Source organism: Chlamydotis macqueenii, chromosome 9, assembly GCF_036417535.1.
Source record: "Chlamydotis macqueenii isolate bChlMac1 chromosome 9, bChlMac1.mat, whole genome shotgun sequence".
NCBI lineage: Eukaryota > Metazoa > Chordata > Aves > Otidiformes > Otididae > Chlamydotis > Chlamydotis macqueenii.
The window spans coordinates 19,861,969-19,888,154 of record NC_141564.1 but is presented as its reverse complement, the minus strand read 5'-3'; the positions used below and the strand labels follow the sequence as shown (position 1 = coordinate 19,888,154).

The window sequence follows — 26,186 nt, the reverse complement described above, 5'->3', positions numbered from 1 at the left end:
ATTATCCATTCAGAAAGCTTAGGGAGACTAGAGTGTGTTTCGGCATCGAGGTTCAGTATCTAAATGCAGGCAGTACGAGCATACTTATTCCTTTCTAGTTGCTAACAATTGTACATTGCGGTGGTAAAGACTTGTCAAGTGGAAATACTTGTTCTGGGGTGCTCCTAATTGTTAAATCATTTAATTATTATGAATGCATCATAAGTGAGCTACTTCTGTTTTGTAAAGCTTAACCTATTCAAGACCTAGGGAGAAGAGTGGTTTGCTAACCATGCAACAAGACAATTGAAAGTTTCCATTTGAGCATTCATACATAAATAATTATTTATGCAAGTAATCTCGTTAAAGTAAATGGAATTACCTCTGAGACAGAGGACCTGAGAGAAATGGACTTTTATTGCATGACTCTGTGCCAAAGAGTGAAGTTCAATATCTCTTGGAGTGCTTTTCACATTTTCAAATAGCATAGTTCATCAGAAAAATTGAATAGCTGTCATTTAGTTGTAAGTAAAGTTGATTATGGTCCTAATAGCTACCAATAATCCTGCCAAGGTTTTAGAAAAAATTGGACATCACAGCTCCTTTGGTCCACTGTGAAACTGCGCTGACTTAAAAGGAAGTTTATTGTTGGTCCTTTTCCTCCAGGAGGAGTGCTAGCTGTGAGAGTGGTGATTTAAGGCTTCCAGGATCTTCAGTGAATGTATACTTGTCTTCTCAACCTTTTTTGAGACTGCTGAATGTACTTAGTTTTAGAACTGAGTTGTTCTTGCCTGAAATAAAATAACTATGTATAAAAGTAGAAGCCAGTGGTTAACACAAATATTTTACGTTGTATTTTGCTTAAAGCGTACTTTTTCTGTCACTGATAGAAGGCATCTTTAGCTTTAATTATCAGTTACAATTATTTCCTCATGCTTCTTCAATACTGTAGGTTTTGCTATTGGCATGCCCGTGTGTGAATTTGACATGGTTAAGGATCCAGAAGTGCAAGACTTCAGAAGAAATATTCTTAATGTTTGTAAAGAAGCAGTGGATCTTCGAGATGCCAACGCACCACATAGTAGGGCATTATATGTCTGTCCTCCAAATGTAGAGTCTTCACCTGAACTACCCAAACACATATACAATAAACTAGATAAAGGTAAGATAAATATTTACAGTAGAAACATAATGTTTTTTTTTTCAGTGATTTGAAATCAGAGTACAGCTGATGACTTAGGTAAATCGTCATTTTATGTGCTATATTTAGTACACGCTAGCAATATCTTAAGGTGTAAGATAGAATAACTTTCTGAATACAAGTCAAGAGGAAGACAACAACACTTAGTTACATTTTTTTTTGCTATTGTAATAACTAAATCTTGAAATATAACTTGGTAAATAGAGGTGATTTTTTTTTTTCTATGGGCAGAAACAACTTGCTGGCTTTGCATTTTTCTTTTCATTTTAACATTGAGAAATCTGGAATTAAATTATGCTGATTCACTGGGTTATCTTGCGGTCCTCAAATACGAAATAGTTACTGCTGTTTTCTTGAAGGCTAAGTAGTCAGTAGTATTTGGTTAATAAAAATATTCTTAGCCTCAAGGGGTAAAAGTTTGAATTTAGAGTAGAGTGAAAAATAAACTGAGGACACAGAGTTCCTTGCAGAAGTTATAAACCCTCTGTCAGTATAGCTGTGAATCTTGTCTACATCTTCTTTCAGTAGAAGTGGAAGCAATTCTCTGCGGTGGGGGGGTGGGAGTTGGTTGTTTGGGGGCTTTGGGGTTTGGTGGTTTTTTGTTGTTTTGAAACTGCATTGGAAATTACAGGCCTAACATTTTTACATTTATTCTAGGGCAAATTATAGTGGTGATATGGGTAATAGTCTCGCCAAACAACGATAAGCAGAAATACACCTTAAAAATCAATCACGACTGTGTGCCTGAACAAGTTATTGCTGAAGCAATTAGGAAGAAAACGCGAAGTATGTTGCTGTCATCCGAACAACTGAAACTTTGCGTCTTGGAGTACCAGGGAAAATATATTTTAAAAGTGTGTGGCTGTGATGAATACTTGCTAGAAAAATATCCATTGAGCCAATATAAGGTGAGTAACATAATGTATTTATTTTGAAATACAGTAAAATAATCCCAATTTGTGAGGGAGAAAAGGGATGGATTTTATGGCTGGCTTGCTTTTTCACTAAAATAAACCAAAAGACAGGAAGTGAAAGTGTATGCGTCTTTAAACTAGTTGGCTAATGCATGAGTGTAGTGTGCGTATTTGTTGCTGTATGTGCTTCAAAAGAGATGGGGGGGAGAAAAAGTAACTTAAACTAGAATTTATATCACTAGCATAGTTTTTCTTATTTGAATGAAGTAGTTTACCTCTAACATTAGTGATAAATTAGTGGTAGGTACTTTCAAGAATATCCTAGATTTCTGAAGGCAAGAGATGAGTTATGCTTGAATGGAGTGGATGTAACACAAAAGAAAATCAATCAGATGTTGAAGTGAGGCAGCCATTGCTACTGTGAATTTTGTCCTTTCCTCCTTTAGGGGTGGAAAGAAACTGAACAAACGGTTTGTTTCCCTGTTATTTACATATTTAATTTTTTTATCTTATTAAAGGAGTGGTAAACTTCCAGCACTACATAAATCATTGTTAAATCTTTCTTGTGGCTGGCAGCCCTTCATTGCCTGGGTTTTGTTTGTGCTGTGAGTGTGAGACAGGACTGCTGACAGAGGAGCATCTGAGCAGCCCGCTCTGGAGCAGACAGCAATGTTACCCTGTAGACTTCCTGACAGGCTGCTGCTGCTTCCTCTTTGAGGAATGTATTGTTGTAATCAACAGCTTCCATTTCTTCATCTAAAATGGTTGACGGTCTGCTCCCCAGAGCAATGGGGAAGAGAAGGGGGCTGGGGCATCCTGAATAATGAGGAGAAACCGCTCTGTTCTGTGGAAGCTGGGGAACAAGTGCAGGCATACATGAATAATTTTGCACAGTCATCTTAAGATCAAACACTAGACCTATTTGATCTAGCGTGGCTTCTTCAGAAGTATCTGCTATGTCTTTGTTGTGCCACAAAAGAGCTTGCTAATTACACTCCAGGGCTGGACCTGTCTTAACACCTTTTATTTTGTGGGACTCTTGCCAGACTAAATGCTCTCAGCACTTAGTCCTGAATGGACATGGTGCAGGCTTACAGCTAGAGTCTGTCAGGATCAGTGCTGAGCATAAGGTATGAACCAAAAATGAGCGTGTCTGCCATTTGCCTTGTGCTCTGTGCCTGTGACTAGGAGTGTCAGTGTCACCTCTGCTAGATCTGCAGAGCAGACTGGTACAGCAGCATGCTATGGAAAAGCAGCTCAGCTGCTTCCAGGAGCAGCTCTAATCTGGAAGCAGTCTGCCTGCATTGTGCCGCACTGCACTGGAGCTAAGGAACACTACAAGAAACCTGACTTGTCATTTTGTCAGCTCTGTTCTATCTCCGGTTCAGCCTTCCACTGTTGCAGATGTTATATCTCAAAATAAACACTCCTGTGTGACCCCGCCCACCAACGCGTTTAAACTGTTTGATGTTATAACTGTAAACAGGGTAAAGGGTGCACATACAGGGACAATGATAAGCTCTTTAAATCCACTTTTACTTTTATATTTTCCTGAATATTTTTAGGTATAGATTACCAAGAGTGTACACTTTGAGAACATACTGAATTTTGGTTTTGTTTTCTTGCAGTATATAAGAAGCTGTATAATGCTTGGTCGCATGCCCAACCTGATGCTGATGGCTAAGGAAAGCCTATACACCCAGCTACCACTGGACACCTTTACAATGCCATCTTATTCCAGGCGTATCTCTACAGCTACACCCTACATGAATGGAGAAGCTACAGCCAAATCCCTCTGGACTATAAATAGTGCTCTCAGAATAAGAATCCTCTGTGCCACCTATGTAAATGTGAACATTAGAGACATAGACAAGGTAAGGCAAATGCTGTATGGCATCATATATGGTTTTCAGCAGCTTGTGGTTTCTGTTCTGTGTTTATGTTGGAAAAGAGATGTTATCTAACATGTTAGAAAATGAGATCACTTTGTTATTTAAATTTAAGCACTCAATTCTAAAAAAAACACCAAAAAAAAAAAAACCAAAACAAAAAAACCCCACCTACAGATGTTTTAGCATCTGAAGACTTTTGTTTACTATTTAAGACATGAGTTGAGGTATTTAGCTAAATACTCGCCCCGATAGGAGCAGAACTCAGTTTGCATCGTTCACGTCAGCTTAGTATGTAATGGATAGAACAACAAAATCCATGTTGGTGTTTATATTCTAAACAATTATTATGTCTAAGAATGTATTACAGTAATTGGGGATACTTTTGATGAGGGGCTGCTTGATAGTGTGCTGCTCTTTGTTTTTAAAAAGGGAGGTATGGAAAGATCAAGGAGAAGAGTCAGGCAGGGTCCAGTCCCACTGAAGTCATACTGCAGGCCTGGCTCTCTAACTTCAGCAGAATTTGTTTGGTCTTTTTGTTCTCTATAGCTTGGCACAGGAAGAATTGAAAATAGGTTCCAGGAGTTTTTTTAGAGTTCATTTCAAGTTTTTTATTATATTTTTAAGAACTAGTTTTGCAATTAATGAGGAAAAAAGACCAAAATATTTTTTCCAAAAGGGTATGCTTATTACTGTACTTCACACCTTGCAGAGCATGAATGAAGTTGAGATGGGGTTTTGGGGGGGCGATTTGGTTTTCAGTTACGTTGCAATTTTTTAATTGATGGAAATTAAGGGGTAATATGTTGTAAACATAGTATATATTGATAGCAGTGAAAAAAAAATGGTTATAGTAACATTTTAAAGATAATGCTAATGTTAACATTGTTTTCAGATCTATGTTAGAACAGGTATCTACCATGGAGGAGAACCTTTGTGTGACAATGTGAATACTCAAAGGGTACCTTGTTCTAATCCCAGGTAAGCTAAGTACTTGAATGACTATAGAGAACTTGACTTCCAGGGCATCATAAATGATAGCACTGAAGGGGTAAAGGCTTGATTTAGTCATTATTCAGGTAGGGCTCCTTGCTGGGAATTCCTTGCCTTTAAGTTTTGTAAGAACACTTTTACCTAATCCTAATTAAATAGGATTAATTTAATTCAAACATAAGTATTTTTGTCTCATTGTATATAATACTATAGTTTCTTTGAGCGGATCTGTTTTACGTGTGCATTTACAGTTGCCTCTGAAACTCCAATATAATTACACATTAATACTGTGAAATCAGCATAGCTCTGGGCAACTGAGCTCTGGTTTTGACTGTGGATCAATAGCAGGTGTTCCAGCTGCAGGTTCAGATTTCGCCTTCAGCATGAGCCAGTGTGATGTAATGTGACCTCCAAATTTGTTTCAGGGAGGTTGGATAGTGTGTACTAAAGCAGAACCACTGAGTGTGGAGAGATGGGTATCACTTGCTAATGTGGAAGTCACTGCCGCCTCTGGGCTGATTATTTTCCGGAGATTTGACCTACCGTTAATATCATCTGGAAAAATAAATCATATGAACTTAAAAGTACCGTTAGTGTGCAAAAAGAAGCTTTATATGAGCATATATAAGCATATGGAGAAAAAGTACCTAAAAGATGTTAAATTTCTGCCTGTAACTTTGATTAATGAGGAGGTGTGAATTTTCAGCACCTGCTATGATAAGATGCAAATATGTGTTCAGAAGTGATTCTTGAGTTGTATTTTCTGTCTGACTTCATGTCTTTGAAAGTTTCAAAATGTAGTAATATATTTTTTTTTTGTCTGTACATTTTCTATTACTATGATTAGGTATTATAATTAGAGGGTCTTACGATACACGCAGTTACTGAAAAATAGCCTCTCCCTCAGAGTTTCCCCAGAGATAGCTATACGTGAACTGGTAGTTTAACTGTTTTAGAGAGAAAATCTTCTTGGAAAGATGGTGAAGGATGTGGCTTCAAAACATGGTTATAATCACACAGATCTGTATTATATGAAATGAACACACAAGAAAAGTGAATTAAAGTTTATCTGCCCATTTCTTTATTCTTAGAGAAGAGCTTGGACAGTTTTTCTTTGTATAACTGTGCTTTTAGTAGCTATAGACATACTGGAAAATCAATGCTGTCCTTGGAACCTGCTGCCTATTCCAACTGAGAAAATTCAGCATGGCAATCCGCTTAGGAAAATAAACCTCTTCAAAAGCACAGTTCTGCCAATTGAGAGATAAAGCCTACTTAGAGAAGTTAATGAAAACAAAATGTATATTCCTGTAGAATCAATCTGTGCTCTTATTACTGTGGTAAATAGAACAATATCGGAGTTAGGAATATTGCTTTGGACTTCTGTGTTATATTCCCATCTTGTGGTTATCTTTTTATTTTCTAGCAGTTCAAATTTAGTTGAGTTCTGAAAGGTATGCCACATTTTTACCCATTTGTTTTTTTTTTTTTTCCCTGAGGTAAAAAATATTTCACAAGCTAAACCTTACATTAGTGTAGCACATCTGCCAATCTGTTATTTTTAGATTATACCTACGCTGATAGCTGGCAGTCAGTGGGTTTGCAAGAGTGAAAGTGAATGAACTGATTACTAAGCTTGCAAGAACCTAATCTAGCATGACTTCTTAAACAGTATTGGTGCTAGAAGGCTAATTGGCAAAGTTTCCATTCCCAAAAGGTCCTCCATGTAGGAGGACCCTTCTTCAGTAAGAAACTTCACTTGTGATGCACATCTACACAGTTTAGGTAGAAATATAACAAATGCTTTTTAGTATAGCTGTTGATTGAATGCAGGTGTCTCCATGCTCCCCTTTAACCTAGTTCTACTCTGCTTTTTAAATCTTACAGATGGAATGAATGGCTGTTATATGACATGTACATTCCTGATCTTCCACGTGCTGCTCGGCTCTGCCTGTCTATCTGTTCTGTTAAAGGCCGGAAGGGTGCTAAAGAGGTAAAACACATGATGGCTTTAATACACTTAACGAACCAAAGCTACTTAAGTCAAGTTTGGGAAGGTATTTGGTAAATGCTGTCCTGACCGTGACTCTTAGTCCAATGTTTGGGTTGAATCTGATTAAAATAGGGGTTTTTCTTTTCTTGTTTCTAATTCAGACTACTCCTTTTTGTAGTCAGAAAGTAAACAACATGGGAAAAAAAGTATCCATCCAGTGCTGTAAATAGTGTCTATACTGTAGCCAGACACAAAGATCAGTGTTAGTCTTTTGAGGTGTAAATGCCTTTAAACTCAAGTTTAAAAACCCGTAAGTTACTTTCCTATCCATTAAAAAAGGTCAATATTTATACTTGAATTTAGAGTTGATTTTCAAAGTAAAGAAAATTTGGGCTGCTTTAGCATTTGATACAAGATCCCGAATAGTAATTTTTAAGAATCTACATATGGCATCTAATTCTAGCCACTGGCATCATTAAATTCTAGGTTTGAGTGTGTGTCACAGGTGCTATATAGTTTTTTGTCTACAACTGGGTTTATGAATCTTAGAGAATCATAGAATGGCTTGGGTTGGAAGAAGCCTTTTGGAGATCATCTAGTCAACCTCCCCTGCCATGAGCAGACACATCTTTTGCTAGATCAGTTTGTTCAAAGCTGCGCTCAACCTGACTTTGGACGCTTCCAGTGATAGGGCATGCACAACTTCTCTGGGAAACCTGTTCCAGCATCTCACCACCACCCTCATTGTAAAAAGAAGTTTTCTTAGGTCCAATCTAAATGTTTTCTCTCTCAGTTCAAAACTGTTTCCCTTTGTCCTGTCACTACAGGCTTTGGTAAAAAGTCACTATCTATCAAAAAAAACCTCTCTCTCAATCATCTGAAGTTATTTATTTGGGGGGGCAAATGTTAGCATGTGTTTGCAAGTGTTTTCATGTAATTCTGCAAAATGACTGCCGTGACAGTCATTCATAGAAAAATGCGGTACAGCTTCCACAACCTACTCTCAGATAATGTGGGAATTTAACAGCTTGGGGTGAAAATGTTACTTCTCCTGACTCACTGTGCAGTAATTAATAGATTACACTGAAAAATCATCTTTTAATCTCTTTAAGGAGCACTGTCCATTGGCTTGGGGAAATATAAACATGTTTGATTACACAGACACTCTTGTATCTGGGAAAATGGCTTTGAATCTTTGGGCAGTACCTCATGGGCTGGAGGATTTGTTGAATCCTATTGGTGTTACTGGATCAAATCCAAATAAGGTAAGTATTTTTATGCCAATTTCCTCTTTAGAAGTACATTTTCAAAATGTGCTGTATTATAATTAGCATCATTCAACAGAAAAAGTAATTTAAATTCCCTTTATATAGGAAACTCCATGTTTAGAGCTGGAATTTGATTGGTTTAGCAATCCTGTAAAGTTTCCAGATATGACGGTGATCGAAGAACATGCCAATTGGACTATATCACGTGAACTGGGGTTTAACTACAGCTATGCGGGGCTGGTAAGGCAAACTCCACTTACAAGATTAGCTACTAATATACAACAATATTTTACGCAGTATATTAGTGATAAAGAAAACTTTTTTGTGTATCCTGATTTATTGTGAAAGCAGGACATCAATTTTTTTGTTTTGTGTTTAGCAAAGTGAGTAATATATTCTCATTTCTTTATATTACCAGTAAACTGACCTAACACTTCACTGACCAACCAAAACACTTTAAAGAGAAACTTACTGTGCAAACTGTTAGGGCCCTTTTGACACTTTTATATTGCAAATTCAGATGTCTAAATTACTTAATTTAACTTTTCAAAAGTTGAAATTCTCCCTCAATGATACTGTCTTATTTTGTTGCAATTTCATGTCTGCAGGTAGGCTTTCTTTTGTAACCTAAAGGTGCTTATAACTCTTTACTGGCTGTTTAATGGGATAGTTATGACCGTAAGTACAGAGAATTCTAAGGGAGATTATTGGCATGCACATGAGTGTAGCCCTTTATCTCTTGTCTTGTCATGAAGAAAATCTGTATGTTGACAACTGGCTTTTTGATGAGGTTTGGAGCTTTCCTAAAAGCATATTTTGGATGATTAAAAGGAGAGAAAAAAAGAAAAGCAGTAAAGCTAAAAATGCTATGTATTTAAAGACAAGGCTGTGAAATTAGTTGGTATGTTTTACATTTTCTTCTGGCGGCTGGTTCAAAGACTTGAGAGTTTCCCCAAGAGAGCTTTGTGGTCTGTGTGAAAAAGAGTCTTGGGGTGGAAAGTTTTTGCTGTGCCAAAAAAAAAGTGCATAGGTGTCAGTAAGCTTCCAGTTTGTGAATTCTGGTGATATTTATAACAGTCCCATCTCAACATATCTTGAACAAAGGGTTGTAGGTATTTAATTTCTCTTGGTACTCTACAGGAAGTCCTTCATAGATTGGTGTATCTGCTTCTGGTATGTATTGTGACTAAGCAATGATGTAGGGCTCTTAGTAAGTGGTTAAGGACAGCAGACTTCTTAAAAAATAATATTCCTTTGCTATAATGTAGCCTGTTACCTGGGCTTGTATATGCTCAACTCATCGTTTGTTCCATCTGTAGGCAAAAATAGAAAATGATGAGGGAATAAGCTCTTACTTCAGTGACAAAGTAACAATCAACTTGCACTCTACAATATATATATATAAAAAAAAAAAGGAGGTATAATAAAGTCTCAAATTAATCTTCTATTTTTTGTGATGATCCTTACATTATCGTAGAGGGTGGCTGTTGTTAAATATGGAGAAAGCCTGTTTACATCAATGACTAAGTTGTCAGGGAAACAAACTGTATCGCTGCTTTGGTCTCTCTTCATCATTATTTATGCGCTTTTCTTTCAACCCTTTCTATTGTCTGACAACATCCTCTTATTATCCCTTCTTAAATCATATTTCATTAAATGCTTGGTAAGCTTGAATGTCACTATTATCTCTTAGTATTGTGTTTGTCCCCTTTATCTTTTAATGTATGGCATCTTCAAGTCTGAAGCCAAACTTTCTATATTCAGGACTGTGCATATTTATAGCTGTTTGTAACACTAACTATATTTAGGGAGTTACAAGTCACTGCTTTGTTACTCATTTAAAAAACCAGATACTAGATTACTTTGTAGCATTGGCCACATCTGAAAGAAGTGAAAAATACTTGTCTGAAGTGGTCAAGATCAGCAAAACAGTCACTGAGGAGTGATTTCTATATGAATGTTTTTGTTATGAAACAAAGCATAACTTTTTTTTTTGTTTAACCTTGAAATGCGTTACACTGCATTTAAAAACAATTAATACATAATTAGATCATTTATAGGTCCATTAACATCTTGAATATGAAAAAAAAATTCAAATATTAAATCTAATTTACTGTCCCACAATTCATAGAATTTCAAGTTTTTGGTGTTGACCGCAACAGGATAAATGCATTTTCCTTCTGGGCTTGACCTAAACTATGATCTTTCTGACCCACTATGCAGGTACATTTTACACTTTTTTTGACTTTCACTTACTCTTTAGGATTACTTTTTCAGAACCAAGACAAATATGTACAATTAATCACTTGTTCAATATCAACTATTGGATCTTATGTTAGGAGTAGGGTGATTATTGTCATTTATCTATTAGCTTCCTTACAGAATGACTCTGGCTATGCTACTTGCACTGTATCCGTTACCATAATATTTGAGAATGTGTGCTAGAAATTTTCCTTTGCCACATGGAGAGTAGTCCTGAGTAATTTCCCCCTACTCTTAAGTCAAGTCCATGTGCTTCAGGACAGTCATAAAAACATGTTGGTGCACTAAGTCCTCGCACTGCCACACTAATAACAGGGCAGGGCACTAAAACCCCTGGTTGATTCATACCTCAGTATTGGTAGATGTAAGCTTGAAGGCTGAATATTTTTGTCCCATGTAATAGTCGTGAACCTGTTATGAGAACACAGAACTTATGTAATTAAAGATAAAGTAGAGAATTTTCAGTCTAAAGTAGATATCATGTGGTATAACCTGACAACTGTTTCTATATTTGTGCATATTTTTAGAAATAACACCACTTCACCTTTTAAGGGTGCCTTGATCTTCTACCTGGAAATTTCAAATTGTTCTGTTCTTCTGTTTGTTTTGGGTTTTTTTTTTTTTGTTTTTTGGTTTTTTTTTTTAACCTAGATGCATTGGAAAGACTTTCTGTAAAAGACATGTTGGTATTTCTGTTTCAAAGTACTAGTTCAACCATCAACAAAACTGGCAGACAAAGCTCGTTCATTCTTGCTTACTGTCTTGTTTAATACACTCAGTAGAAATCGCCTAGGGAAAGAGCAGAACAAGAGGTCAAATACTGTGGTTCTACAGTTCAAACAATTTAAACTTGGGAAGCAGTTGATCTTAGTTTTTGGTAGTAGTAGATATCGTACAGGTGTGAAAATGTGAGTTCACTATAAAAACACTTCAACTTTTGTAGGATTTTTTGGGATAGCTTCATTTTAAATGTCAAATTTGTTTATCACAGTTGTATTTTATTCTAAAATCAATAATAAAAGCTGCTTAGGATTTCTCTTTTTTGCAGTGCAATTAATTCTGTAGCTGAAACCTCAGAAATTGCATCTCTTCATATGTTGCTTTGCAAAAAACAAATGAACTAAGAAATTGAAAGTATAGGAGAAAAATTAAACTTCACACATGAGCTGTGAAAAAATCAACTAGTAATAGTTTCAATACCTCAGCCATTGGCCTAAGCTGGTGCGAATAAATTAAGTCTTAGATAAAATTAATTTCAGTGTGTACCAGTTACATCTTCTGTGCTCTTTGGGGAATATCTTTATACTAATTCTGGTTAATGTTTTCCAGTCTTCCTATTACTCAGGCTTTCTGACAATATCTACATTTTATTTACCTAGCTTCATCCCTCATATTCTGCTTTTTCAGTTCTGATTTCTTTTTCGTGCATTTCTGCAGCTCTCTGCAATCCCCAAACTGGAGACAGAAATGATCAGTTTAATTTTGTGCTGCATTATGTTGTCCATCAGCTGTCAACTGCTGATTGTAGTCGAAATGTATCTCTTCTCGTCCCCGTAGTGACTAAAAGCAGTTGTAGAAATCAAAGGCCGAGTCTCTCACCTCTCTGTTTTTAAATTGTAAGTCCTCAGATTTAAGAAAAGGAAATGTGACATAGGCTATCAGTGTTGCTGTGCTGTTTAGTATTTCATGTATGTTGTATGACAACAGAAGGAAGCACGTGGAGGGCTGATGGTCCACTTTCTCTCTGCAGAGTAACAGAATAGCTAGAGATAATGAATTAAGAGAAAGTGACAAGGAGCAACTGCGAGCCATATGTACCAGAGATCCTTTGTCTGAAATCACTGAGCAAGAGAAGGACTTCCTCTGGAGCCACAGGTATCTAAAACCAAATCAAAGAAAAACCCTTGTCACAGTCAAACTTCAGCCCGTTCACTCCAGATTTGTCCTGATTGCCTTGGGTTTTGCATCCTTCTCTTTAGTCTATATTCTTGGGGTTAGTGTGTTAGAAAAGGTTTTTTAAAGCATTCTGCACTGTATGTCTTGGTGCATAAGCCCAAGGAGAAAGGTTGTTGAATTAGTTTATATTTTCTCTGTTGCTGCATGGATCCTGACACCACCTTATGGTGGATCGGATTCTGCTGACAGAGGAAGAAAAAGCTGCAAAACTGAGGGGACGTAGTAGATGGTTATAGAAGCAAAAATGACATTTTGTACATGAAACTTTTTTCTCTTTCACAGACACTATTGCGTGAATACTCCAGAAATTCTGCCCAAATTACTTTTGTCTGTTAAATGGAATTCTAGAGATGAAGTGGCCCAGGTAACGTACAGCACTGAATTAGTTTTACATTTTGAAGAAGCTTTAAAATATGCTATTTTAAAGAAAACTTCTGCAAGTTAAAAACATGTTATGTGTGCATGATATATGGAATGAGAACTTGGATGATTCAAGTTGCCACTGTAATTGATCAGTTTTTTTCCATAGTTCCTGTTCTTCAGCTCAGTCTGAGTCTTAAGATTTCCTCTTGGTGGCATTACTTGAATCCTTGTTATGTTGCTGACTTGTCAGTTACACTTAAGTGTGAGGTTTTGTTTTCATTCTTTTTATAGTGGATAAAATAACAAAGTCAGCTGGCAACTGATAGAAAAGTGTTTCTCGGGAGAGGACTGGCGAGTAAACAGCTTCTACTCGGATGTAGTTTGTGTCTGTTGATACCTTCTAATGGCTGTGTATTACAACTTCTTCCTAATCAATGCAGATGTAATGTGTTTGGACTTCTTGTCCACAGATGTATTGCTTGGTAAAAGATTGGCCTCCAATCAAGCCAGAGCAAGCAATGGAGCTTTTGGACTGTAATTATCCCGATCCAATGGTGCGAGCTTTTGCAGTTCGGTGTCTAGAGAAGTACTTGACAGATGACAAACTGTCCCAGTACTTAATCCAGCTAGTACAGGTATAGAACATATTTTGGTATACTTGATGTCTTGTCTATATTCGCTGATCACAGAGGCTTAAAATACACCAGAATATAAGATGATGTGAAAAAGAGGTTATCGGAAGTATCTGTTTATGTTGCGGATTATTTAGGAGGAAGAAATGAAATGTAGTTCATCTTCTGTAGTGCTGTGGTTTTGCTTGTTAATATTAACTGCCAAAACTTTGCAGAGATGCAGAACTGTTCTACCAGCTGGAACAGGCAGCTATTTCAGCTGTCCTAACATGGGAAAATATGAGCAGAAGCATCTCTCAAAATTTTGAGCAAGTTAAGGCTAAAATATTTGGTAACAGTAAAGAAAGCATCAGATGGTAAGTGCCTGAAGTAGAGGCAGCCAATGCACTGTTAGCAGATACCGTTCAAATCCTAACACATGCAAGTTATTAATACCAAGATCAGTCATTCTGCAAAATGTAATATAAAATATAGATTGCTGTTTATTTAACTGCCTTTAATCTGTATGCAGAAAGAATAACTGCAGCTGATATTTTTCTCTCATTTGGTCTTTAACTAGGTTCTGAAATATGAACAGTATTTAGATAATCAGCTTGTGAGATTTCTACTCAAGAAGGCACTGACCAATCAAAGGATAGGACACTTCTTCTTTTGGCATTTAAAGTAAGCGTGTTAAGGGGGTGGTGGCATTCCTATTAGCTGTAAACAATTAGCTGTTCTAAAGGCTTGGCATATTAATGTCCTTTATTAGGAAAATATTACCACTTAAAATAAAGTTTGTTTTATATTGGTTAAGAGTTTGAATGCGTAGTTTGGTAATAGAATTCATGCCTTGCATTTTCAAAAGCTAGTTAATAATAGATACTTAGTCTTGTACTTCTTTATATCTAATGATGATTATTCTAAAAGCAGGGTAGTCTAAGATTGCTTCCATACTGTTAGCTGCTTAGAACTGTGACACATTTCTGCTGTTTGAACTTTTTGTATGTCAGATTCCCCACCAGTTCACTACAGTTTCTGGGAAGCATGGATTTTGAATAAAGGCAAGGGGTAGAAAAGGACAGGATGGAGCAAGAGGGGAATGAGGGAAAAGCCTGTAAACTCTGTGCTGAATTAGTTGTAAAAGGTACTGAAGTCTGATCAGTCCAATCAAAATGAGATGAGATGAGTTTTGGGAGGTTAATACAAGTTTTTTACCTGAAAAGAAGCAGCCCTCAGGAAGATGTTACAGGTATAGCTTCATTTCTGGCACCTCTAAGTGGTCTTGTCTTTAAGCTATAACTGTTCTTCCTCTCTGTGTAGGTCTGAAATGCACAATAAAACTGTAAGTCAGAGGTTTGGTTTACTTCTGGAGTCCTATTGTCGAGCATGTGGAATGTACTTAAAGCATCTGAGCAGGCAGGTGGAGGCTATGGAGAAGTTGATTAACCTCACAGATATTCTCAAGCAAGAAAAAAAAGATGAGACCCAGAAGGTATTATAAGCTGTTCATATACCAGAACTATTGCTGTTGAGTCACAGGAATTACTTAGAACTGTGTTTAATTTTATTAACTAGAAAAGTATTAATGCTAACTTCAGTAGATAGTCTATTATCCTAGAAGCTGTAATGTTTTCTCTGCGCATTGCCATTGTCTGCCTCTTAAGGCAAAGAACTAAAGCTAAGGGTTTCAATTTGTGTAATGTGTGGCTAAGCAGAGTTGCTTATGCTGGAACTGTGCAAGCCCATGCTTTAAAACCAAAGCTAAAATCTGATACTTGCCTTCATTTACATGTAATTAGTGTTCTCAAAACCTGAATGTGATTATTTATCAGGTACAGATGAAGTTTCTTGTTGAACAAATGAGACGGCCAGATTTTATGGATGCTTTACAAGGTTTTATCTCTCCTCTTAATCCTGCTCATCAACTGGGAAATCTTCGGTATTGTCTTCAGTTTTGAAGTTTGTCTAGATATTTAAGTAAATGCTTAGTAATGTTCACCTTAACAATGTTAAGGTTAAATGTTAACATATTAAATGTTAGTATATTTAAAGTAAACTGAAAAAAAAAATTGCAACAGAGCAATTCATAAAGAGTGAAGTAGTTTCAAGCTAATGTTTTAACAAATTAGGGAACAGCATGACAGTTAACTGTTCCTTCAAGGTGACAGGAACTGCAGTCCTTTTTCCATTTGTAAGGAACAAATGCTGTCGAAGGAAAACTTGCAATATAGTCATCCTCTCTGTTGGGCTTAGGAAATGGTGAACATTGTGCTTAGTTTCAGCGTCAAGCTGCAGTTAGTACAAGTGGTTGGTTGTGGGTTACCAGTGCATCTTTCATTTTAAACTAGTTCAAAGAATTTGAAGAAAATGGGGAGAACTTAGTAGTATTACAGAAACACGGTATGAGAATAAAATTGTGCGTATTTCATAAACCTTCTCTCCCTTATAGGCTTGAGGAGTGCAGAATAATGTCATCTGCAAAAAGGCCCCTGTGGTTGAACTGGGAAAACCCAGATATCATGTCTGAGTTGTTATTTCAGAACAATGAGATTATCTTTAAAAATGGAGATGGTAAGGAAAAATAAGTGTAATCTAAAAGCTACGTATCTGTTTATTTTCCTAACCTACTGCTTAGTATTTTTTCTAAGGATATAAAATATGTATTTTGAAAAAAAACTTTAACAAAAGAAAAAACGTGAGCAAAGCAATTCTGTTTTCCAGGAAAATTAAGCATGCACAGATGTATTGTCTCAGTCATGTACAAATTTTGTATGTTCTAAGATGCTCAGCCTGTTGAGGTGGAACTATTTAATACTTTGTACTTTTTACTTGAAGATATCTTCAAGATATCTACAGATGTGTAATCTGTAATTCCATTGTGATGTTTTTAGTGTAGATTTTTAAGCAGCTTTGAAATCGCCACCACAAATTTACATGCATTCTCAACTATTTAAAATCTGCTTTTCTCTACTGAGACAACAAAACCTACACTAAACTATGTAAGCCTCATTGCCTTTAGACATACTTTTTGGGGGAAAAGTAAAATAAGATGTAACAAAGTGTTCTGGTGTTATGAAATTGACAGTCTCTGTGTATTTGACTGTTCCAGACTTGCGTCAGGACATGCTGACACTTCAGATAATTAGAATTATGGAAAACATCTGGCAAAATCAGGGTCTTGATCTTCGGTAAGCATTAGAGGTCATTCTCAAGCAATACTGTTCTTAATGGGTTTTACGTTGGTTTCTTTCCAGACATTGCTTCTGTTCTCCCAAGAGTAATAAATGAAATGCTATAAACAGGCATATTTGTACATGTTAGAGCATATTTTCTTTTTAATTTATTTTTTAATAACTTTCAGTTAGCTAAACTAGTGGATTCTGTAAAGATAAGATTGTATTTGAAAAGTACTTATGTCTCATTCAAGTGGATACAAGGAATCTACGTACAAGGAATGTACACACAGGCCACAGTACAGTCTATTTGATGGTATCTGTAGGATTTGCTTTGAACAAGTTGCCAAACATGCAGCCCTGTTGAGCGATGACTCTTTGTAGTTGACATCTTTGTTTCAGTACACCAAGTAGATATTACCCAATCTATGCATGCAGCTTCTCCACCTCTAAATAGTCTGTGGGGACAGTACTTCTGCGGAATGCCATTCACTATAAACTCTTTTGCTTCTGGAAAACTGGTGCTAGACAGGTTACACTTCCAAATACACATTTGCTGTATGGTAGATTTTTAGGTGGTGGCGTAACAGCTGCCTCTGCACTGTCAAACCAGGTATGCTCTTTGCACCCCTAGTTCTCATTTCCTCATCATCTAGATGGTAACTTGGTTTTCTCAGACAAAATGTTTTGAACATAACACAAGAATTACAGACTTCGGGGGAGGGTGAGGAAAGAGACCTATGAAAGAAAAGGGAGGCAGATGAATTAATTTATTCTACTTGTAAAGAGAAAAATGGGCTACTGAGATTATCCTTTGAGTTTCACTTGCAGATTAAAAGAAGTGATTTATGATGTTCTTTAAAGAGTCTGAATGAACATCTGTTTACAGTTAGTCCACTAACATATGGATAAATTGTAATGTTGCTGACTATAGGTTCCAGATACAATTTTCAATATGTTCAGGTACTATTTGGAAACTTATTTTGAAGGTCCCATGCTGGTTTTACATACAAAGTATTACCTACCACTTGTTTACAGTAACCCATGAAATCCTAACATTCCTGAATGCTTAGATTCTGTCTGTAGTACTTCACTTTGAATATAGTTGAATAGACCTCATTAAGTCATGCTGAATGCCTCTTTAAGAGTTTCTCCAGTGTATTCCCCCAGGCCTCCATGACCATGGTAATAATATTTTTCCCTTGACCTTTTTGTCTTTATATAGAACTGAAGAATGGCATTGGTGGATAGAGTGGCTGTCATGTTACTGTACTAATTTCTGGTACATTTTTTCCACAGTACTAATGATAATACACCTATGAAACATTCATAATGATAATATACCTATGAAAACATTAAAACAGATTTTCATATCCTAGAGTAATAGGTGGCACTTACCTGCTAAGGGTTATTAACCATGCCTGTTGTTTGCTGTCTTAAAACTGAGCTCTGTACAAAAACTCTGTGCTCTTCATCTTTCAGGATGTTGCCGTATGGTTGTTTGTCTATTGGTGACTGCGTGGGACTCATCGAGGTAGTGAGGAGCTCTCATACCATCATGCAGATTCAGTGTAAAGGAGGCTTAAAAGGAGCATTGCAGTTCAACAGCCATACACTGCATCAGTGGCTCAAGGACAAGAACAAAGGAGAAATGTGAGATTTCCTGTTGCTTGTTTTTCTTGCTCACATGCTCTTCTTGATGGAAACTTCAAGAGAACTAAAGTTAATCAAGCAGGAAGTTATGTCCATCTAGTTTTGGTTTGGTTTGGTTCCCCCCCCCCCCCCCCGCCCTTGTTTGCCTGGTATTCCTGCTATAGCTCTCTTAATGAGTTTGGCTGGTTGTGTGACTTTGGAGCAGTAAAGGATAAGCTGGAAGTAGAACTATGAAGACATGGCTTAAGTCTGTATTTTAACAGTAGCTCATCAAAATAAAAACTAGTGCTTTCAGAAGAGGGAGAGACACTCTAATAGCTAGTTTACTGTTCCAAGATCTAACTGTAAGTAATTCTGTTTTCAGAGTGTGCTGAGTTTCCTTACCCTGATAAAGTGCAGGGACTCTGCTTTATTGAGAGAAGATAGAAGTTGGCTCTTTCTTAATGGCGAGGGCGGGAGGGCAGGGGGTGGTGGAACCAAAACAAAGAAAAATTAAAAATATGCACTTATTAGAATATCTGTAGGAAAATGTTTCCTTTGTTTGTTTTCAATAGGTATGATGCAGCTATTGACTTGTTCACACGTTCTTGTGCTGGCTACTGTGTTGCCACCTTTATACTGGGTATTGGAGATCGCCACAATAGTAACATCATGGTAAAAGATGATGGACAAGTAAGATATGTTTTTCTAAAAACATAGTCTAATGTCATCTCTCACTTCCACATGTGTTTGTTTTAAAATAAAATCATCTGAACTATAACTAAATGATCAATTTCACTATTACATCATTTAAACAAGGAATTACTAATCTTAAAATACCTTTCTCTTTCCAAGCTGTTTCATATTGACTTTGGGCACTTCCTCGATCACAAGAAGAAAAAATTTGGTTATAAAAGAGAGCGTGTGCCGTTTGTCTTAACACAGGACTTCTTAATAGTGATTAGTAAAGGAGCCCAAGAATGCACCAAAACAAGGGAGTTTGAAAGGTGAGCCTTTTAAGCATTTAATTTCCAGAGTATTTTGTACCTAAAATGCACTTTACTACTGGTGAGCTTCAATAATTAGCTCTTTTAACTGAAAAGTAGTATTTTAATTGGCTTGCATGGGTGTGTTCTAATTCTGTAGCTGAAGATCAGCCATCCACTTGTAAATCAGTAGGTGATCTTAGCGCTTACATGGCCTTCGGTTCATGAAACCTCACTTCATCTTTGCAGGGTCAGCCTACGCGTGAATGAAGATAAATTTTTAAATATCTGGTTTATTTATTTATTTTTTTTTAATGTAACACTTTAAACAAAATCATCTTGGGATAACTGCAAAAACTGAGAATCTTTAAATGCCAGGTTTGCATCTAATAGGGAAATAAACAGAGCTTTTTTCTTTTTCCTCTCTCTTCCAGGTTTCAGGAGATGTGTTATAAGGCTTATCTAGCAATTCGGCAGCATGCCAATCTCTTCATAAATCTTTTCTCCATGATGCTTGGCTCAGGAATGCCAGAACTGCAGTCCTTTGACGATATTGCATACATTCGAAAGACCCTTGCATTGGACAAAACTGAGCAGGAAGCTCTTGAATACTTCATGAAGCAAATGAATGATGCTCACCATGGTGGCTGGACAACAAAAATGGACTGGATCTTCCACACGATAAAGCAACATGCTTTGAACTGAAATGAAAGCAAAGAAAACAAGAACTGATGGCCCGCTTTATGGGTACTGCACTGTTAATACCCGTTAGCAGCAAAGACTGGTTGCATAGGAATTGCACAAACCATGAACAGCATTAGAATTTATGGCAAGAAAAGAGATGAACTGTTCAGACAACTGTCGAAAAATAATGTAAAACAGGGTTTCAGATAGCACTAAAACTGTACACTTCAAAAATTAAGCTTTAGTATGATGTGTGACTTCATGTTATGCCTTAAGCCCAAAAAGGTAAACTTGGAAGAATGTTTCCTTTTTTTGTTTGATAGGCTGATTTAGAAGGAAAAAGAAAATAGTGCTAGCATGAACATAGAATCCATCACATGTTACCTTAGATCTGGTACAGCAGGTAGAGACTATGCTGGATTGAGAAGGGTGGAAAGAGAATTCACATGATAACGAATATTTAAATGCAGCATAGTTTGAAGGGAAGGAGTTTTAAGCTCAGAGATCTAAAAACAATAGTGAGAGGACAGTGCCTTTTCAATGTGCTCAGAGGCATTAACATTCACGGGGTTTAGATGACCCTTTGATTTCTGGGTCTGTCATCTGCACAGTTTCTGAAAGCAGTAGGAAATAGGCCCATTCAGTATGGTGTTTCTTCTGCTCAGTATTTCTAGGGGTGCAATTCATACCTTCACAAAGAAACTCCCTACCATCCCCCAAAACTGACTAATTTGGAAACTGAATGGTCAGAATTGGGTTTAGTGCAACAGAGAGCTGTAGTGTTCATCTTAGGTTTGCTTTAATCTAACTTGAACGGAATAGATTTTTTTCATACATGTTTTCCAGAACCTGAAGAAAGGTGAGTTATTAAAATTATTGAAAGATTATTTTTTTATAAAGGCTATTTATATAATAGGAACTATTATTAATATATATTCTTTATTTACATGATTTGTCCAATATTCACTCTTTTAATTTTGCAGCCCAGTTCTATCTGTCCAAGACTCCCGTTTCCATTAACGTCACTGCAGGTGACCAGATATACTCCTAGGACCAAATTCAACCCTGGTGAAAGAGGACACAAGTACCATTGAAACAGTGGGATATTACACCCACTAATGCCAGAGGTGAACTTGGCCTAAGTCTCTTCAAAAATTTTTGAGCATCACTCTTCACATTACTGAAGTGATATGCTGGCTATTCAAGGAACGCACGTTTAAACCCTCAATCTTTGGGTCCACCATTTCTCCTCTTTCTTCCTCCTGTGGAAGTGGTTGTTTAATCCAGTAACAGACACATCAGAAATAGGAATTTAGATTTTCAATACGATCAATAATAAGCAGTTCAACATATAGCAGATACGTTGGCTAGCTCAAAGCATGTGGAGTTACCAAACATTTTATAGCTTTGTCTGTTTTGTGTGTGTGTGCGTGTAATATATATTTGTAAATCTAGTTGTTGTCCTCTTACACAATTATGATGTGTGCAATCAATTAAATTGGCACCACTTTTTGAAACGCTTCGGAGTACTGAGGATTTCAGATTGCCCTTATGCACTACTTCAGGTAGGATTGTATTTCTAATTACTAAACAGGTTTTTTTAATTAGTGAAGCCCATGATTCTGAGGGTGATGTTCACCCTAACATTTTAAACTTGCTAGATTGGCAGCACTTAGAGTGAATTTGAAAAGTCTGGGGCTTTTGAGGGTTCAGCTTGTTCACTTGCAAACACGCACTGAGGTGCCACTCAGAGTGCAATACCACATGTAATATAAAATATGCTGACAGCTGGTGTTAGATTAGAGTATAAGTATATAAATAAACTGTACTTTGTGCAGGCTGTACTGATGAGGTAATGAGTGGTTGGCTTCATTTAACAAATTTTAATATATTAAAAATGTGCAATCAATTACGTTATGAAAGACTTTGGGGATTGTAAAGCCAAGACTTGGATCTTTCAAGACACTTTTATAGTCAAGATGCTGCAGTTGATTACTGCAGACACGGATACTTGATGATGTGGGAGGAAACCTGTTTTTGTGAAAACTACAGAAGTTCCAAGAGTAGTATGAGGAATGTGAAGTTTTATTTCCTTAGTTCTACTAAATATTTTGGAGTAGTCCAATAGACTTTCCATTACTCTTTTTATTGACTGTTACATATTCTTTTTTGTTCATACAAATATTTTAACTCCTGCTAACCTTGGTCATACTTTCTAGAGGAAAATTACCCTTGTATGTATTATTTTGCAGTCAACACACTAATGGTTTAGCTCTTTTAAAACATGACTTCATTTCAATTTCTATTTAGTTCACAAAATCTGAAACCCTGTTGGCTCTAACTCTTAATTTAACCAAGTAAAACTGTTGCACAAATGCCACACTAGGTGCTATATTATCCTTATTTACCTGGTATTGAAACAATGCTTTACCTCATTTATCTAAGAGATGGTCAGCCTTTTCCAGCCTGGATGAAAAGATCAGCTCAAATTTATTGGATGTTATAAGTCCAGCTTCTTTTGTACTTTGCCCCTTCCTAGCCATTTGCTTCTGTAAATATGAGTACAGATGCCTTTCAGTTCAGGCATACAGTGTTCTGCACCCTTTTTGCACAAACAAAGGCATGAGGAATCAGGCTCCGTTTCCAAAAGTTACTGCAACTAAATGCTGTGCACAAGCTGTAGATGTTCTTATGAACATCAGATAGTAAAAGAAAGGAAACATCGTAGTGATACAGACATAATATGATTTGGGATAATTAGAGCCTTTAAATAAATGAAAAAGTAGGAGAAGCTCATGGGCTTCAAGCAGTTGTTGTCACCGCAACCAGGATGGGCATTTGAAAAGCTTTCTGCCAGTGTTTGGTGGGGGGCAAATACTTCTATCAGCTTCAAAGCTTTCAACACTAATTACCTTATCCTGTTATGCCAGTTTTGTGCTGATGTAACTTCACTGAAGACAGTGGAGGTGCTGTTTACTTACATTGGTGTAAATGAGAGGATGTAATCTCTTCTCAGTATCCGAAATAAGATCTGCTTACAGGCTGTGAAAGCCTCTGTAACTGAGCTCCAGATTTTTAGAGATTGATTGGGATTTGTGTGGTTTTTGGTTTTTTTTTGTTTTGTTTTGTTTTTTTTTTAATTATTCCCACTTCATGAAGATCTGAGATGTTCTCTTTATTCTGAGAGTCAGCTGCACAAAACACTAAGTAGCTTCTTTTGAGCTTGAATTGGATCTGAACACCTTGCTCCTGCAAAACTTTGTAGTAGGACAGCCAAAGCAAGGAGCCCAGGGGTGGGCCGTGTGCTTTATGAGAAAGCATTAGGAAGTGGTGACTTGGTGAAATACAAATTTAAAAACAGTGACTTTTTCAACTGTGAAACTGTTCAATTTAATGACAGAAACAGGCTGCTGCTGATTAGTTTTTTTTAAACAATATATTCTTTGCTTTCCTAAAAGTAGCAGAAAAAGTACCTGTACTGACTTATTATATGCACACTTTTCTGTTCTAAAGGGGTGCATTAGTAGTTTTTTCATAGGTGAAACAGACTTTCAGTATAATTTTTTAAGTCTTTAAAAAAAGCATTTAAATAAAACCAAAATTGTTAGTGGTTTGGCATCTTGTGAAGAACATATAAGCCTGCATATTAAGGGCAATATAGAAATGATCAAGCTTGTAGAGAACTTTCTATGTTATGACCCTGCTTTTGGTGGTTTGGAGGGTTGTTTTTGGTTTTTTCCAACTTTTCTTCTTATGTAAAATATTCATTGCCCTTTAGTGGTCAGTAGCCCATTGTTGACAACTTTAAGGTATTTTCTTTGCTTTGTCATTTTATAACTGGCATGTTCCAATGTCTATTCTTAATAGTAATTGTGAATTCCTCCTGTTTTGCATGTCTGTACGGGTTGCAGACCTGGGCTGGACCCATTCAAAAAACAAATATCAACAAAGCCACTTGAAATTACTGTTTTGTTGATGTCTTTGACATCTTGAAAATGCTTCAAGTTAATGAAAATGGTGTGGTATTACAGAGAGAATTGTAATTTGCTGCTTCTAAGATATTTTTTTTTCCTTAAACTTCTTTCTTTTGTTTTAGTTTTACTTGAATGGAAGAACCACACTTTTTTTTTTTAATACTATATAGCTGTGGATGTTGTTGCAGATTGTTGAATCCCAATTTAATTTTGCAATACATGTTTCATACAAATAATGAATTTGTATCTTTTTTTTTTTGTGCTGAAACTTGTCTCAGTTTAGATAAGGCTCTGTCTGTCCAAAATGTGTAGCTCACCACCCATGCAGTTGATGTGGGTTTTGGTTTTTTATTTTTTTTTTTTACATCTGTGATAATGAAGGCAGGACAACTGGAAACTGGATATAGAAGTTCTCTATCTGCATATACTAACCAAAGTCTATAGGTGCTCTGGTCTTCGAGAAATTCTGAGTTCACTTTATGCTGATACAACACTGACTTCATCAGAATCACTCTGGATTCACAACAGCATATGAAATCAGAATTAGACTGTGTATATTAAAGTTCCGGATTACGTAGTTATCTGATTCAGTATGAAAGGTGTTCTTTTAATGAGAAGAATGTTTACTAGTAGTCCAGTTCAACACTTGACAATTTTACTTTGAAATAGTCTTTATTAACTAGCCTTTTCAGCTCTCCAATTTGTCATTTTTGTAATCTTGTCTGTAGTTACTTTCATTCTCGAGACTTCCAGGATTTTTATTGCTTGCTAGCATTGTTTCCTTTTCCTACTATTTCACAATATAAAGACTCATTGAACCCACACTCAGGAAAAATAGTTGTTCTTAATTTGCAGTGCAGTTTCTTGACTTCTGAGCTTTATGGGATAGACTTTTAAAAGCACGAGGTCTTAACTGTCTTAGCACTCCTGAGGCTAAGCCAGAGGTGGATCCCTCTGTTCTCTCTTCCCTTCCCTCTCCAGCACTCTTCTCCCCTGAAAAGGGACATGCCCATAGCATAAGAACAACATCTGTTTGTAAGAGAAGATCAACTGAAGCAATGCTCTGCCTGTACTTTGAAGCTAACATCCCCAGTGGTTTGTATAAATGCCTTAATAAGTGTCCTTACTGTCACTTCTGTATGTGATGCAATATTCCTTCGGCATAAGGAAGGCCAAAAATACACTATTCTATCCCAACTCTTTCTGAAATTCTGGTGCCAGTTCCCCAGTAGCTATTAAACTGGTTTAGGAACCATTTAGTTCAGTGTAACTGCATCAGTTTTGTTAGGAACCTGTTCCAGTAATAAAATTAATCACAGTTAAGCCTGACTTAATTGTATTGCTGAAGTTACAGAAAGCCTAATTCAAGCAGAACCTCGTATCTGCTGTAGTTTAGATACTCCCTGAGAGCCAAAACAGGGATATTCATAGCTGCAATCTCATTCTGCCTTGTTTCTTTGGTTTAACTACTTTTATTAATAGGTGTTCTACATCCTGAATTATCAGCTGCCCCAGGCTGTCCAAAGTTTCTTACTGTTTCATTTGGGGCAGGGGAAAGAAAATGAAGAGAGGAAGAGATGAGCCCTCCTCTTGTCTTACAGCTGCTGTGGTCCAAATTCTTCATCTTGTGAAGATAAATGTAGAATTCATCATGTGGGATTATCATCCTTTCCCCTTGCCCCCTCACATCTCTGCAGGTTTTAACTGTGAATATCCACATAGACTATCAAAATCCACTTCCCTGGTGGAGAAAAGGATTTAAAATATGTATGACTGCAGTCTGATGTCCTGGATTATCAGTCTTGAAATCTTGAAAGTATTGTTGTCATCGCAGCTGGCACCACAATTGCAAGAACTTTCACAGAATTGACGGAATTGTTGAGGTTGGCAGAGACCTCTGGGGATTGTCTAGTCCTGAAGTTTGAAGCAGAGTCAGCTAAAGCAGGTTGCTCAGGACATTGTCCAGTTGGGTTTAGAGTCTGTCCAAGAAATAAGAGTCCAGTAAGAGTTTTCTTAATGTTTCTATGAAATTTCTTCTATTTCATTGCCTAAGTCTTTTCAGCGGGCAGCACTGAGAAGCCTTGGCTGTCTTCGACTCCTCTCCATCAAGTATTTATAGACATTGACAAGATATCCTTTGGGCTTTCTCTTCACCAGGCTACACAATCCCAGCTCTCTCAGCCTCCCCTCCTATCCCTTCATCATCTTCGTGGCCCTTCGCTGGACCCGTTCCCGTATGTCCATGTTCGGCTCATACTGGGGAGCCCAGCTCTCCAGGTGTTGCCTCACCAGTGCTGAGCAGAGG

General features: G+C 36.9%; 1 protein-coding gene and 1 long non-coding RNA gene across 6 annotated transcripts in view; one reads left to right on the top strand and one right to left on the bottom strand.

Annotated features, from left to right (window-relative positions):
• PIK3CA (phosphatidylinositol-4,5-bisphosphate 3-kinase catalytic subunit alpha) overlaps positions 1–24,581 on the top strand; it is a 43,152-nt gene extending 18,571 nt beyond the window's left edge. For 4 of the 5 annotated variants that reach the window (XM_086754686.1, XM_086754687.1, XM_086754685.1 and 1 more), the window contains exons 3-21: positions 932–1,141; positions 1,838–2,088; positions 3,723–3,968; positions 4,879–4,964; positions 6,864–6,969; positions 8,082–8,234; positions 8,343–8,477; positions 12,250–12,374; positions 12,738–12,819; positions 13,289–13,453; positions 14,010–14,113; positions 14,753–14,924; positions 15,265–15,371; positions 15,882–16,003; positions 16,542–16,620; positions 18,088–18,258; positions 18,813–18,930; positions 19,093–19,244; positions 19,658–24,581. In XM_086754686.1, coding sequence (XP_086610812.1) covers positions 932–1,141; positions 1,838–2,088; positions 3,723–3,968; positions 4,879–4,964; positions 6,864–6,969; positions 8,082–8,234; positions 8,343–8,477; positions 12,250–12,374; positions 12,738–12,819; positions 13,289–13,453; positions 14,010–14,113; positions 14,753–14,924; positions 15,265–15,371; positions 15,882–16,003; positions 16,542–16,620; positions 18,088–18,258; positions 18,813–18,930; positions 19,093–19,244; positions 19,658–19,928 — 2,855 coding nt within the window. In that variant the 3' untranslated portion in view covers positions 19,929–24,581. The remainder of the gene's footprint in view (positions 1–931; positions 1,142–1,837; positions 2,089–3,722; positions 3,969–4,878; positions 4,965–6,863; positions 6,970–8,081; positions 8,235–8,342; positions 8,478–12,249; positions 12,375–12,737; positions 12,820–13,288; positions 13,454–14,009; positions 14,114–14,752; positions 14,925–15,264; positions 15,372–15,881; positions 16,004–16,541; positions 16,621–18,087; positions 18,259–18,812; positions 18,931–19,092; positions 19,245–19,657) is intronic. The other variant, XR_015259379.1, reaches the window with a different exon arrangement.
• Positions 8,529–11,283, bottom strand: LOC147599729 (uncharacterized). Its single transcript, XR_015259380.1, has 3 exons — positions 11,044–11,283; positions 10,848–10,910; positions 8,529–9,550 (listed from the first exon to the last, which is right to left on the bottom strand). It is a non-coding gene; the product is annotated as an uncharacterized LOC147599729 (long non-coding RNA).
• Positions 24,582–26,186: the final 1,605 nt, after the last annotated feature.